The 16,210-nt window shown below is 45.8% G+C and overlaps 1 protein-coding gene across 2 annotated transcripts in view; it reads left to right on the top strand.

Moving 5' to 3' along the window:
- The window catches only part of NIPAL3 (NIPA like domain containing 3), a 54,846-nt gene extending 38,855 nt beyond the window's left edge, over positions 1-15,991 (top strand). Inside the window, exons 8-11 of one of the 2 annotated variants that reach the window (XM_031010236.3) lie at positions 2,015-2,103; positions 3,611-3,674; positions 7,080-7,174; positions 12,008-15,991. In XM_031010236.3, the coding sequence (XP_030866096.1) occupies positions 2,015-2,103; positions 3,611-3,674; positions 7,080-7,174; positions 12,008-12,207 (448 nt within the window). In that variant the 3' untranslated portion in view covers positions 12,208-15,991. The other variant, XM_055387897.2, reaches the window with a different exon arrangement.
- The last annotated feature ends 219 nt before the right edge of the window (positions 15,992-16,210 follow it).

The raw sequence follows: 16,210 nt of genomic DNA, 5'->3' as shown, positions 1-16,210 counted from the left end.
TGCCTCAGCCTCCCAAGTAGCTGGGACTACAGGTGTGTGCCACCACACCTGGCTAATTTTTGTATTTTTAGTAGAGATGAGATTTCACTTGGTGGGCCAGGCTGGTCTCAAACTCCTAACCTCAAGTGATCCACCCACCTTGGCCTCCAAAGTACTGGGATTACAGGCATGAGCCACAACGCCTGGCCAGAATGTGAGAAATTTGTGGTTGGAGGCAGCCTTACTTCCCATCTTCTCCGGGGCAGATGATCGTCTCAGGGGCCTTGGAAGCATGACCATCCCTAGGAGGCACCTGCTTGTCTGCTGGGTTGGAAAGAAAAGTTGTCATTTCTTGACTTCAGTATATCACCTCCAAATCTTCCTGAGTGGAAGGCAAAGTGCCCCCTCCTCTTTCTAAGCATGAAGTTAAATAAAAGGCAGCAGCCTGAGGGCAGGGCCTGTGTCTTGTTTGCGTTTGAGTCCTGGAGCCCAACAGAGGGCCTGGGAGGAGAGGCTCTAGGAATCTTGTAGGTGACAAAACCTATGTAGGTACACAGGACTCAGCAGCGCACGAGGCTGATTCAACCTGGGAAGCTCAGGCTGAGACTCAAGGTCCACCAGCTACATGGCCTCCAGGGACCATAGGAGCAGCTGCTGCTGGCCCGGTGTGAGCCCAGCTCTTTTCTCAGTGCTTTATGGAACCAGCTCATTTGGTCCTTACAACACTCCTTTGATGTAGAGGATATTATCCCCATTTTGCGTAGGAGGAACTGAGGCAGAGAGGGTAAGAGGCTAGGAAGTGGCGGGGCTGAGATCTGAACCCAGGTGTCTGGCTCCCCAGCCCATGCCCTCACCGCTCTGCTCTGCTGTCGCCTACTCAGCTTCTCCAAGACTCAGATTCTTCACCTGCTAATGAGAACAACAGTCCCTACCTAAGAGAATCACATGAAGCTCTTAGGAGAATGTCTCTAGGGAAATGCCCGGTAAACATGAGCTGCTTCTATGATTATTGGCCTTGCTATTGTTCTTTTGGTTATTATTTTTGGTCCCACTGCAACAATTCCAGTCATCACCTGGAAGCCCCTGCCAGTCAAAGGCCCTGTGCTGAGCACTCCAGGTGTCACAAACATGGCTCAGATGCCACCGCCCACCTCCTAAGGAGCTACTCATTCCCTAGCCAGCGCAGCCCACTGAGGGTGCTCAGCACACAGAGATGATGAGGGTAGTCACTCACTGCCCTCAGGCATTCACGGCCCTGGCTGGGAGACAGCCAGTGAACAAACTAGTACAGCCAAGCTGCATGCAGTGGCTCACACCTGTAATCCCAGCTACTCAGGAGGCTGAGGCAGGAGCATTTGAGCCCCGTAGTTAGAGGCTGTGGTGAGCTGTCATTTTGCCACTGCACTCCAGCCTAGGCCACAAAGCGAAGTAAAAAAATAAAAGCAATTGAGTGGTGAGCATGGTGTAAGGAACTATGCAGAGAAAGGGCAAAGAATATCTTCCGAAACAAGGGTATTGTTTATCATAGATGGAGTGATTAGGAAGGACTCTAATTTTCTCTTTTTCCTGTATTTATTTCAGTGATCACATTATTTTCAAATTAAAAAGAAATTTTGTTTAAAAGAATAATTATGACACTAGGCAGAACGTGATTAGTGCTGTAAGAGTTTCTGGGGGCAGGGGTATAAGATGCAGGAATGGCTCTTTTTGGTGGGGTGGGGATACGGGGGGTGAGGAGAAGGGCATTTCAGGTGACAGGAGCCGTGCAGCCAAAGGTGTGAGACCATGATGGCATGGCTCAATTGGGAAATGGGGATGGGCCTTAGCTGTGTGTCTAGGGGAAGAGTGGGAATCAAGCATGGACCCCAGACTAGGGATACACAGTGTCCTGTAACATGAGGGTGGCATTTTTAGAAACCCAAGGAACATTCCTAAATGTATCATCTTCATATTTCAAACCAAACTCTACTGTTGTCAGCTCTTAGCCTCTCCAACGTCTCCACAGCCCACTGACTGGAGTGCTTTTGTGTTGAAGGTTTTTGAGTCAAGCCTCACAGATGTACGACTCCTCTTTGATTGCCAGTGTGGGCTACATTCTATCCACAACCATTGCTATCACAGCAGGTAAGGGTGACCCATTGCTAGATTTCTGTCTTCTACTTTAGCAGCAGGGTGTTATCCCAGGGCAGAGGGAGGCTGATTCTGCTGACTTGTTCTCCCCGTAGAGTGATTTATGGGTTCATGGAGAATGTGCAGGATTTCCAGACAGAGAGACCCGGGTTTGTATCCCAGCACAGACGCACATCAGCTCTGCAAACATCACTTAACCTCTCTGAGCCTCAGCTCCACATTCATAAAATGGGAGTGATAACACTTACCTCCTAGAATTGTAATGGGTATGATCCAAATGTGCCCTATGCCATACTGTGTGTACTTTAACAAGTTTTGCTGTCTTCTAGCTCCACAACCCCCATGGGCTAAGTGACCACAAATCTCTTCCGTATAATTTTAGAGATTATGAATATGCATAGCATTGCAATGTCATCAATGCTCAATAAGTGATCATTAGCATTACGGCCCCCTTTTCCTCTATTTCACCTCTAATTTTTTTTTGCATTTTCTTTCTGTAGTGGCCTCAGAGGCTGCAATCATATAAAGCTGTTTGTTTATTTGTTTAAATGGCATAATAGGTGACTAAAATCTTCAGAGTAAAAAATCCAATAAGAACTAAGTGCTTTCCTTTGATGAAAGCCTGGCTGTAAAGCCCTATGCTCTGCCAACACTTAAGACAAGTGGTGCCGCAGTTCCTGTCTACACAGGAGGAGCACACAAGGCGCACAGCTTCCAGGGCCCATGCTGTGAGCAGCACCAGGGGTCATGAGGCATTGACCCAGAGCAGCCAGAAGCCATAAGCTAAGTCAGGGTCAAGAAGCTTGGTCAAGAAGCGTGAAGTCCAGTCAAGGTTGAAAGGAATCACAAACACCATGGTTGAGTGAGAACAGAAGTCAAGGCAGGGAATCAGGAGCTCAGGAATACAGCTGGAGGCCTGTGTGGGTGAGATGATTCCAGACAAAGGCTGGCTCAGGGCAGGGGCAGTAGGCCCATCCCACTCCCATACCACAGGAGTAGACCCACAGACTTGGGATCTACTGGCCACACGAGGTTAGAAAGCTCTAACAACATAAGCACAAAGCCTTGTTTATCTATCTTAAGAAAGATGGAGGGGAGATGACTGCAGGCACAAACTGGTAAATAGGGTCTGTGGTTTGGTTAGTAAGTGTTCATTGTCGTTTTCCTGCTTTGATTATGCACTGTGGTTATGGAAGATATGACTGGGGAAAGCTGGAGGAAGGGTACATGGGAACTCTACACCATTTTTGTGAGTCTAATATTATCCCCCAATAAAAGTTAAAAAACAACATGGAGATCAGAGGGGTCTACGGTGGAAAAAAGTTGACAACCTGATCCCCTAAATAGCTTTTATACCTTTCTTCTTGTAAGGCACAGTCATAATAAGTTTTGATCATTTTGGTTTCCTAAATGGAAGAGAGCTTAGCCAAATCCTAGACAGACTGGCAGATGGGTGATTTGAAAACAGCTCAGCAGTATTTTCTATGATTTGCTGCTGCAGGTGCAATATTTTACCTGGACTTCATCGGGGAGGACGTGCTGCACATCTGCATGTTTGCACTGGGGTGAGTTCTGTCCTGCTTGCCGGCGCCAAAATGTTGTGTGTAGAATTCCAAGCAGGTTGCCCCTCTCTCTCCCTTATTGCTACAGCCGCCCCCTCCTTTAGAGTCAGAGGAGCTGTGGGGTTTTGGAGCTTTGTCCCCAGAGGTGAGCGTTTTATTCCTCTAAGGGCTTTATCTTCCCCTTCTCTTTTGGACTCTAATCTCTTCGGCATTTCTCAAATATCACATTCTGACACATGAAAAGTCTCTCAACCTCACCTCGGATCTAAGAAATGCATATTGAAGCTACATGAGATACCATCATTTTGCAAAAACTAACAGGATTAATAGTATTCCACATTGGCAAGAGGATGAGGAGGCCAGCCTACTACCACACTGTTAGCATACTTGAACGTGGGAGGAAAATTTAACAACAGCAACAAAAAATCCAAACAAGCATACTTTTTGATACAGTATTCCATTCTAATCATTTATCTTGGAAAAATGCTTCAACAGGGATGCAAAGACACATGTATGAGGCTATTTATTAATTTTTAAATTAGTTGTATAAGCAAACAATTGAAAACAATAGAAATGCTCAGCAGGAGAATACAAGTGTTAAAAAATTATGCCATATCCAGATAATAGCATGCCATGCTGCCATTTTGAAAACTTGAGGCCAGTCTGTAGGTGCTGACACAGATCCATGTCTAGAACACATTCATCAAAAAAAATCACAGGCTGGGCGAGGTGGCTCACACCTGTAATCCCAGCACTTTGGAAGGCCGAGGCAGGTGGATTACCTGAGGTCGGGAGTTCGAGACCAGCCTGACCAACATGGAGAAACCCCGTCTGTACTAAAAATACAAAAATTAGTTGGGCGTGATGGTGCATGCCTGTAATCCCACCTACTCGGGAGGCTGAGGCAGGAGAATCGCTTGAACCCGGGAGGCGGAGGTTGTGGTGACCTGAGATTGCACCATTGCAGTCCAGCCTGGGCAACAAGAGCAAAACTCCGTCTCAAAAAAAAAAAAAAAAAATCACAAACTTTTAAAAATTTGGCCTTGGCCGGGTGCAGTGGCTCACACCTATAATTCCAGCACTTTGGGAGGCTGAGGCGGGTGGATCACCTGAGGTCAGGAGTTTGAGTCTAGCCTGGCCAATGTGCTGAAACCCCGTCTGTACTAAAAATACAAAAAAATTAGCCAGGCATGGTGGCAGGCACCTGTAATCCCAGCTACTCGGGAGGCTGAGGCAGGAGAATCACTTGAACCTGGGAGGTGGAGGTTGCAGTGAGCTGAGATCATGCCATTGCATGCCTGGACAATGAGAGCATAAGTCTGTCTCAAAAAAAAAAAAAAAAGTGGCCTTACCCTATGATCCAGCAATTTCACTTCTAGATTTTTTACCCAAAAGAAAGAGTACATCTGTATTAGTCCATTCTCATGCTGCTAATAAAGACATACCTGAGACTGGGTAATTTATAAAGGAAAGAGATTTAATTGACTCATAGTTCAGCATGGCTGGGGAGGCCTCAGGAAACTTACAGTCATTGCAGAAGGGGAAGCAAACATGTCCTTCTTCACATGGCAGCAGGAAGGAGAGAAGTGCCAAGCAAAGGGGGAAAAGCCCCTTATAAAGCCATCAGATCTCGTGAGAACTCACTCACTATCATGAGAACAGCATGGGGGTAACTGCCCCCATGATTCAGTTACCTCCCAGCAGGTCCCTCCCATGACACATGGGGATTGTGGGAACTACAATTCAAGATGACATTTGGGTGGGGAAACATCCAAACCGTATCAGCATCTGTTGACAAAATGACTCGCACATGAGTATTTATATAGTAGCTTTATTCATCATAGGTCTAAATTGGAAACAACCCAAATGTCTACCAACAGGAGAGTAGGAAAAACATAGTATATTCAGACAATGGGTTCTACGCAACAATTAAAAATAATGAGCTATAGGCCAGGTGCAGTGGCTCACGCCTGTAATCCCAGCACTTTAGGAGGCCAAGGTGGGTGGATCACTTGAGGTCAGGAGTTTGAGACCAGCCTGGCCAAAATGGCGAAACCCTGTCTCTACTAAAAATACAAAAATTAGCCAGGCGTGGTGGCTTGCACCTGTAATTCCAGCTACTTGGGAGGCTGAGGCAGGAGAATCGCTTGAACCCCAGAGGCAGAGGTTGCAGTGAGCTGAGATCGCAGCACTGCACTCCAGCCTGGGCGACAGAGCAAGACTCGGTCTCAAAAAAAGAAAAAGAAAAAAAATAATGAACTACTAATACATGCAATGAAGAAGATGAATCTTGGCCAGGCGCGGTGGCTCATGACTGTAATCCCAGCACTTTGGGAGGCTGAGGCAGGTGGATCACCTGAGATCAGGAGTTCAAGACCTGGCCAACATGGCGAAACTCCATCTCTACTAAAAATACAAAAATTAGCCTGGCATGGTGGCACATACCTGTAATCCCAGGTACTGGGGGGCTGAGGGAGGAGGATCGCTTGAACCTGGGAGGTGGAGGTTGCAGTGAGCCGAGATCCTGCCACTGGACTCCAGCCTGGGCAACAGAGCGAGACTCCATCTCAAAAAAAAAATAAAAATAAAAAAATAAAAAAAGAAGATGAATCTTAACATTTTATCGAATGAAAGAAACCAGACATAAAAGAGTACATACTGTATGATTTAACTTACATGAATTAAAGAACAGACTAATTTCATCCATGGTGAGAGAAGTCAAGATAGTAGTTACCTCTGGGGAAAGGCTGGCATGAAATGGAAAGGGGCCCAGGAAAACTTTCTGAGGGGGATAGACGTATTTTCTGTCTTGACCTGGTTGATGATTCCGCAAGTAAAATTCGTTCAGCTAGACATCTAGGGTTTGTGCATTTTGCTGCTTATAAATTACACCTTAATGTTTAGAAAGTATGCTTGTTTATGTAAGCTATAGGAAAAAGGGAAAAAACAAAACAAAAAATAACCTGGAAGGCTATACACCTACCTGGCCGAGTGAGACCAGGAGTACAGGGACTCTCCAATTTTTATTGATTTTTACTATCTATACTTCAGTAGTGATTGAAATGAATGACTTCAATTTAAGAAAATGTTTTAAAAGGCAAGCTTCCAAGAATCCTGATTGAATGGAAGTGAAGAGCCATGAGAAGCTCACCCAGGAGAGTCTAATTTATTCTGATTACAGCTCATGGAGAGTGTAGGGCATGTGAGGCCACTCCAGCTATTGTTATTCAACTTGCATCTGCCCCTGCTGATCCCAGGCTGGCAGCCTCTCAGGGCTCCTTGGGCGGTGAGCCCTCCTCCGCAGCCTGCAAGCCTTTTTACCTCTTTCCATCACCTGAGCCTGAAAGTGTGCCTGCCCGACCTTGCTCCTGGCCTTATTTCTCTTCCTATCTTATCTCCATTCCTCAGGTGCCTCATCGCATTCTTGGGCGTCTTCTTAATCACGCGTAACAGGAAGAAGCCCACTCCATTTGAGCCCTATATTTCCATGGATGCCATGCCAGGTAAGGTTAAAGCCCCGTGGGTCTAGCTGACCATCCATATAGAATGACTGCTACTTCCTGTTTAAAAAGAGACAACCAACTGCTGTGCTGTGCCTTTATCGTGTGACTGTTCTCTCACTGTCTTTTTTCTTTTCTTTTTAATTTTGTGCAAAAGGGTAGGCAATGGCTGAGGCACCTCGGTTGGTTTTGAGCACATCTTGCCAGTTCTGTGTCTATTTGGGGATCTTTTAAATAAAATTCTGATTCATACTCAATATAATTAGGATCTGCAGCCCCAGGCTTCATGCCTGCAAATGGAAAAATCCATTCATCTAGTTGGAATGAAATGATCAGAGAGGGGAAGGAGAATGAGTGGAATGAAATTAAAATATTATAATCTCACTCCCTGGATGCCACAAGGGAGTGGATCATTCTGGAAAGCCTAATTTCCTAGCGAGCTAAGGATTCATACCGAGAAACACAAATTTAAATGTCTGTAAGCCCTGACAGTAACATAAGCATGTGAATCAGCCCAATATTGCCCAGCAGGGAGTGGTGGGACCTGTGGAGGACTGGAGAGTGCCTGTCTAGCCTAAAGGAATTCGGATTAGAAAAGTGAAGACATTGGACCAACCTCAGATTTGCTGACCTAAACTCTGTAGGTTGCTGGTGACCATTAGCTTTCACACTTAACATTTTAATTTTATTTATACAAGATGGAACTCTCTCTAAAACATCATCTCCTGTCCTTCATTAACACAATCTCATGAACAAAATATAAACACTGATGGTCTAGAGGACTGCTTACCCGAGAGGTTTTCATGCTGTAACGCTGTGATGCAGGTGTGTTCTCAGGGTTGACTGGTGTGCCCCCACATTAAATGGCCCCAGGGTTTATGTGTCTACTTTTTATATTAGTTCCTCCTCTCTCGTTATTAAGCTGCTGTCTGTCCTTCTTGCTGTAGCCAGCCTGCCTGAGTATAGCAACTCAATGTCAATGTGCTCCTTCAACCCAGCTTGTTCAGATTACAAATAAAATCAAAATTGAAGGAGCTCTGAGTTGGGGGCCTAAGATTTCTCCTAGGAGTTAAGTGCATGAGCTTTGGTGCATGAACTTTTTAAACGTCTAATCTGGCTGCTCAGATTCCTTTTTTGCTAACTTCCTTGTTTCTCGGCTGTGTTCCGGATAGATGAGGGCGCTGGATAGCTGAATTCCAGATAGGTGAGGTGTCAACTCTGTGTGTGCAAGTATGTGTATGTATACGTGTGTTTGTGTGTTTATAAACTATGTGTATATATCAATATCAGTATTTGTGTGTGTATATATATATATAGATGTATTTTCTGGTGGAAAATAGAAGGTAACCTAAGGTAATCTTAGATATCAACATTCTGTGGTCTGTTTGTGGGTGTGGCTCTCAGCTTTTTCTTTGTACCTTGTGACCAGTGGGAAGTCAGCTGTTGAATCAGGGAGACCCTGCCCTTGCAGTGGCTTGTCAGGACACTTCCGATTGTAGGTGTTCTGTACTGTGAAGAGCGTGGGCTTGGAGTTCAGATGACCTGGATTCAAATCCCAACTCTACCACCTTCCTGCTGTGTGACCTCCCAAGGCCTCTCATCCTCACTTGTAACTGGGATTCCTTCTTTCAGGCTAGTGGTCATATGTGTAAAGGCCTCTTGCATGGTGTCTGGGACATGGTAGATGCCTGGTTATATTTGGTTTCACTTCCCTTTTGCTTTAAAAACCTTTGGAAGTTTCACACACTTGTTTGACCTGGTGGCAGGTAGAACATGCAGAATAAAACTGCTGAACAGTCACAGTCTAAACAGAGGTGCTTTTCCAGCCACTTGGTTTCCCTGGTCAGCATTAGGATCTTGCCTTTTGTCTACCTAGATTCATATCTTCACAACAACTGCTGTTCAAGAGGTATTCAAATTCCAGAAATTTACCACATCACAATTTGGAGAGCCTTTGAGTAATTCAAGCACCTGAAAGACTTCTTAAAAATGAGAATGAGAAACAGCCCGTGACCTCCAGGAACTAGCCTGGCACTCTCAGCCAGGCCTTGGCCCTTTCCTGTTGAACAGAAACAATTTCACAGAACAGCAGCAGCAGACAAGGCCACGCTGCAGCTGTGATGGATCAGGACACAAGCAGGTGGAATGGGAAGAAAAGGGTTTTTTTCCTAAAATTAAAAATAAATAAATAAATAAATAAATAAAAGAACACAAACAGGACTACTCTGCTAGCCTGACTAGCAGATTTGGACATTGTCCAAATCATGAAAAACACCAAACATCCCTCTGACCTTGCTAATGTGAGAGACTGCCGCTTCTTTACCAGGCACAGCTTTAGCTTCAATCTAGGCATCTTCTAGGTAAAAGCTAAGATCTCCAATTATGGAATTAGCCCTGCTTCCTGACAGCATCCAACCCAAAGCAAAGCCTCACTTCCTTGAACCCTCCCCAAAAATCACCTAGTCCAAGCCAACCCCACAATAACTCCTTTCTAACCCCCTCTTAGATGGTTCATGGTTCCCCGCCGTGGACACCTCTCTCATTGCAATGTGTCAATAAACCCATATTTGTTAGACTTTAGGTGTATTCCTGTTGGTCTTTGGCTGGAGGGCATTGACAAAATCCAAAAGGTAATCCAGGCCTGCTAAGCCAGCTCTTCCCTGAGGACAGGCACCTCCTCAGCTCTTCCACTTCCCTCTTCTGCCCTCCCCCAAAATCCAAACCACAGACTCTTAAACTGTGCCCTTCAAAGAACCGTCAGTTAAGTCTTATGCAATAGGGTGCCAAAGGGCCTTTCATGGACTGGGTCTTCCCAGGCCATTTGCAGAGTGGGTAAGAGCACTGCAGATCCCACCTCGGTCTCTGGTGGCAGATCCCACCTTGGTCTCTCATTAGCTGTGTGACTTTGGGCAAGTTACTTCACCTCTCTGAATCTCTTATCCAGAAAATGAGGACAGTAGTTCATCTCTGTCATAGGATTGTTTAGAGATTAAGTGCAGGTATATAGGGAAGCCACACAGCATTCAGTTAAGAGTATGGACTTCCGGCCAGGCACGGTGGCTCACGCCTGTAATCCCAGCATTTTGGGAGGCCAAGGCAGGCGGATCACAAGGTCAGGAGATCGAGACCATCCTGGCTAATACGGTGAAACCCCGTCTTTACTAAAAATACAAAAAAAAAAAAATTAGCTGGGCGTGGTGGCGGGTGCCTGTAGTCCTAGCTACTCGGGAGGCTGAGGCAGGAGAATGGCGTGAACCCAGGAGGTGGAGCTTGCAGTGAGCTGAGATCACGCCACTGCACTCCAGCCTGGGTCTGGGTGACAGAGTGAGACTCCATCTCAAAAAAAAAAAAAAAAAAAAAAGAGTATGGACTTCCAAGTTGAAACCCCCGAGTTTGGACCCTGGCACTGCCTCTTACTAGCTGTGTGATCCCAGGCAAATTACATGCTTCATTTCTGCTGCTTCATTTTCGTTATTAGTCATCCTGAGGATCAAATGAGATAGAACTTTATAACTAGTTGGAACAGTATCTGCCACCAATTAAATACTCAATACACATAAGCCATTGTCATTGCTATTGTTGTTACTGTTACTATTTAAAGTGCTTAGCCCAGTCAGGTATTGTAGGTCACACCTGTAATCCCAGCTACTTGGGTGACTGAGGCAGGAGGATCATTTGAGCCCCAGGTATTCAAGACTAGCCTGGAAAACATAGACTCTACCTCAAAAAAGAAAGTGCTTTAGCCCAGTGCCCAGGGCATATTAAACAGTTAGATGTCAGCTGTTATTATCATCATAGTTTCATTGCATTCAATTTCTTATGACTCGGCCTGAAGGCAGAATCTGAAGTCTTAATTCCCTGGCAGGAAAAGTTGGCCTCAAAAGTAATCGGCCTGGCGAAATGGCTCACACCTGTAATCCCAACACTTTGGGAGGCGGGGCAGGTGGATCACTTCAGCCCAGAAGTTTGAGACCAGCCTGGGCAACATGCTGAAACCCCATCTCTCCCCCCCAAAAAAACATGAAAAATTAGCCAGGCATGGTGGCATGCACCTGTAGTACCAGCCACTCAGGAGGCTGATGTGGGAGGATCGCTGGAGCCCCAGAGGTTGAGGCTGCAGTGAGCCAAGATCGCTCCACTGCACTCCAGCCTGGGCGACAGAGCAAGACCCTGTCTCAATAAATAAACAAACAAACAAACTGCGTCCCTCCTGACCTGACTAGGGGAATTGTAGGACAAAGGTAAAGGAATTAAAGATTAAAGGCTTTGCCCTCAGATGTAAGTAGGAGTCCCTTGTCAAAATACCCAGAAGTAATAATAAGCAAATCTCACCTTCCCCTATATGTGGACCAGGGAATTTAAAGTTAAAGGCCAAGATGCTCCCTCTGGCATCAGGATGCATCTGTCACCTTCAGGTGCCCATGACACAAAAATTACCCTCTTTCCTCGACAGTGTAACAAAGTTTCCTGGATCCTGATTTAATTCAGCAGTGAAGCATTGGCATCTACCACGTTCAAAGCACAGTGCTAGTTCCATTCCACCTGGGGCCCACACCGACATTCCCACCTCACTTTAGGCCAACTGAGGGTTCCTCCTGACAGCAGCTGGTCTGTGTGCATATTTCCTGAAGATTCATCGCTTGTTGCTTAGCAACCGTAATAGTTCCAGTGTATATTTGTGGGTGTTCTCTTTTAAATCTAAAGCATTCAGGAAATTGACAATGCACATGATTAGCTGCTGAGCACTATAATTAGTCTGTGGCGGGATAGAGGGAGATGCGGCCTCCTTGGCCCCCTTACCGCGTAATGATTTGGGGAAAATGGATTTCATTTCAGGTATGCAGAACATGCACGATAAAGGGATGACTGTCCAGCCTGAACTCAAAGCTTCTTTTTCCTATGGGGCTCTGGAAAACAATGACAACATTTCTGAGATCTACGCTCCTGCCACACTGCCAGTCATGCAAGAAGAGCACGGCTCCAGAAGTGCCTCTGGGGTCCCCTACCGAGTCCTAGAGCACACCAAGAAGGAATGAGACTCGCCTCCCTCTATTTATAACTGTCCCCGCCAGGCTGACAGTGGTTCAACCCTGAATCCTAAAACTTGCCTTTCAAGTCTCATTTTGTTTTTAACTGAGAACTCTATGGATGATGATCTCAAAAAGCCTTTGTCTCTGGGAAAGGATGCGTTATCTTGGTCTTGGAAATTTCAAATGATGAGGGTGGGGGGATGGAAGCATTATTCCAGGTGGGCGGGATAGAATCCAACCTCTGCCTGGATTAGCCCAGGGGGATTTGGAAAGCCTTTCTACCATCCTTGAGGATGGTAACTGAGCTTCTTCCGACAGTGACCAAAGGATGCTGTATCCTTCAGAGCTAAGGCAAGACAGAGAGTCTGCTGTTAATTCTCAAATCCAGCAAAAGGCTGGACACCTCTAAATCTCATCTTCCTCCACCTCATGTGCATGCCTGATCTCACCCTGACACTCCTGATGCCGTATCTGTGATAGCACTCGTGTTGCCTTCACATGGCAGGCTGGGCCAACCCTGGGTGGAAGGTTCTGACATTTGTGTTTTCAGAAATGTATATCTGCCTTCCAGTCATCTGTGCCCTTCTAGGGAAGATGTGCTTGATATGTTCAAATTGGATCTACTCTGAAAACGAAATTTGGTTTTGGTCCTGTGAGAACTACTTGTTTGTCTACCTCCTCCACCAAAGGAATCAGGAAGTTAAGAGAAGGGGAAGAATATGGAGGATAGGAGAGGGTGATGATGCTTCAGCCCATTAAGGAAGAAAAGTTCCCCTTACTCTTACAAAAGGTGATTGCACCACTTAAAAAAGGATAGGTAGAAAATCTGGCCATTTTATGTGTTATTTTTTTCCTGCATACCAGTGCCCCCTGGAAAGATGGGGATGCTCATTTCAGAGACAGCCTCTTCACCTGTCCTCTGTCTCTCCATTACAGAGCCACAAGCCAAGCTTGAGTTACTGGTTAATTTCCTTGAAGTCAATAGAGACTCTCTGGGTCCTCATCCCCACGCATGTATGTCTGGGAGAAGCAAGCATTCTCAAAAACAGGGCTGTTGCTTTCTTCCTGGCTGCATATGTGACTGTCTTCCCCTAGACTGATGGTATACTTTTGAGAGGGGCGGATAAAGATTTGCAAACTTTAATGGGCATAAGGATCCCCTAGAAATGTATGTAAAATGCAGATTCCTGCACCCCAACTGCAGACACTGTTAAGTGGGACTGGAGTGGGGCCCACGGGTCTGCATTCTTAACTGGTACCACCAGTGATTCTGATGCGATGCTGCAATCCCGAGATTTCACATCTGGAAAGCCTAAGAATTTACAAAGATGTTCTGCTAAAACCCCCAGGGCCCCATGCAGTCTTGCTAGAATATTTCCTCCCTAGGGTTCCTTTGGAAGGTTAAATACTCCCCATAGGATCTGTGGCATTTCTCCATCCAATGAATACTACTTAAAGCTACACTCACCACTTCCCTAGACAGCCTTTAATAGGCATGATAACAGTGTTAATAGACCAGTGTGATCACTTATCTTTATGGATTGTGCTTAATACTGGTTTAGTATCTTGACTCCAAAAACTGACATCTGTTGTCTGTGATAACCACTTCTGTATTGCATCTTAACCACTTCTGTATTGTGTGGTCTTAACTGCCTAAGGCGGCAACGGGCAGTAGGCTCCTTTCCCTTAGGATGGGTATCAACTCAATTCAACAATATTTATAAGGCATTTACTGTGTGCTAAGCATTTGGAAGACCCAGGCTACAAAGATAAGACATAGTTCCCGCCCTCCAGGCCAGCAGAGGGAGGCACAAATACCCAGGAATCTCTGATGGGTGTGAAGTGCGGTGGCGGGCCACAGAAAATGACCGTCATGGAGACCCTGCTAAAGGTCGGACCCTGAGCCCAAAGGGGTATTCAGAAGTGGAGATGATTTTGGCCCCACTCATAGATGGGTGGCAAATCTAAGATTTGTATAAAGCATATAAAATAGGGTGATCACCCCTGAGGCAGAGGGGCCAGCATTTGCAAAGGCACAGGGATAAGAGGAGCTGGGCAAAGAAAGGAAAGCCAGGGAAGGTGGTGGGAGACGAGTCTCAAAGCTAAGTAGCGGAAGCTGGGCACAGTGGCTCATGCCTGTAATCCCAGCACTTTGGGAGGCCAAGGCTGGAGGATCACTTGAGCCCAGGAGTTTTATATCAGCCTGGGCAACATAGCAAGACCTCATCTCTGCTAAAAATTAAAAAACATAAATTAGCTGGGTGTGGTGGTGCATACCTGTGATCCTAGCTACTCAGGAGGCTGAGGTGGGAGGATCACTAGAGCCCAGAGAGCCAAGGCTACAGTGAGCCATGATCATGCTACTGCACTCCAACCTGGGTGACAATGAGACCATGGCTCAAAGAAAAAAAAAGATAAGCAGTGGAGGCCGAATCATGGAGGGTCTTGAATACCTGGCTAAGGAGTTTAAAGTGTATCCAAGAGGACATGGGAGCCACTGATGGTTCATGAGGAAGAGAAGGGCAGGACCAGCACTGATTGAAAAGGAGGGCTTGTTCAGTGTGGAGGAAGAATCAGAAGGGGGAATAAGTTACCTTCTCCGAGCCTGCAAGAACAAAAAACAAAAAGCAGAAATTAAAATCAGGTTTCACTGCTATTTATATATTTCTCGTTTCCCAAATGATTTTTCTAAAGCTGGGAGTGGAGGCAGGAGGGAGAAACAAGGTGAGCAGGGAGGCTATTTAGATGTGTCAAACCCAGGTGATCATTAATAATTTGGGCATATATATGCTCCCAAACTTACTCTGCCCCCTTCCTTCCCTTTTTTTTTTTTTTTTTTTGGTATGGGCCTTTTAGCCTTGGGCCAGCCAGCTTTCTTGAGATGAGTGAATAAAAGTGCATTGTAATTTCAGGTCTGCTTCAGATCATGGGGACAGTGCCACCCAGGAACTGCTGCTGAGGCCTGGGAAGCTCCCTTGCCTTCGGGTTTGGAGCAGTGGCATCATCCCACCAACCTGAGCCATGAAAGGGCTGAGCAGAAGGTTAAATGGTAGTTTCCTGAGTGGAAGCCACACGTAGGTCACTTGAGTAGTCAGGAAGCACAGTGGGTGTGGAGCCATCATCTGTTTTGGGCTAGTTCCTCCCAATCTTTGTCCAGTGGTATAAATGGACTGTCTGCTGATGGCCATACGCAGCACTGGCTGTTAAGATGGGGAAGGGGTACATCAGGATTCCACTCATAGCCCTGGTTCGTTATTGTTACTCATGGCTCTGACGTCCCCAAGCCCTCTTGAATGTTGCAAGCAATGTTAAATATCACACCTCAGTCTCCTTCCGAGCAGCCCAGGTACCTAAAGCAAGGTCACCAAACTTGGGTTTAAACTTCAGTTGCCATCACAGCAGGGTTCAGGTTATGCAGTTTTTGCAGTGTGGAGTTGAACGCTGGGTAAAGAAGGGAGAGCTGACTCTCCATTGCTTTTCTAGTGGAAACCAGCCAGTTTGACGGCACGGTGCGGATACAGGACTCCATCAGACTAGTGTTGGGGAACCAGCCCGGCAGCCTTCCATGTGAATTCCAAAGCTGTTTCAACACTGGCTGATAGGCAGACAAAAGGTTACTTGTGTGTTTCTCTGAGAAGTGGTGTAAATGAAGTCACCTTAGAATATATTCTGTGCGGATGCTTATATTTTGTTAACTTCACGACTTATGGCATGTCTTATTTAAAAAAAAAAAAGTACTAGGTGCAAATAACATTATGAAGTGGTATTTAATTAAAAATCCATGCAGTGACAGCTGAGTTCGTGTCTTATGTTTGGCTAATACTTCCTACAATTATCTAGAACAGTACTGTCTAGTAGAACTTTCTGTGATGATGGAAGTGTTCTATGTCTATGCTGCCCAACATGGTAGCCACTCTCCACAGGTGGCTGTTGAACACTTTAAATGTGGCTAGTGCAACCAAGGAACTGAATGTTTAATTTCATCTAATTACATTTCCATATAGCTCGT

This window comes from Gorilla gorilla, chromosome 1, assembly GCF_029281585.2.
Source record: "Gorilla gorilla gorilla isolate KB3781 chromosome 1, NHGRI_mGorGor1-v2.1_pri, whole genome shotgun sequence".
Taxonomy (NCBI): domain Eukaryota; kingdom Metazoa; phylum Chordata; class Mammalia; order Primates; family Hominidae; genus Gorilla; species Gorilla gorilla.
Note: the sequence above shows the minus strand (reverse complement) of the source record. Positions and strands in the feature narration are given on the sequence as shown.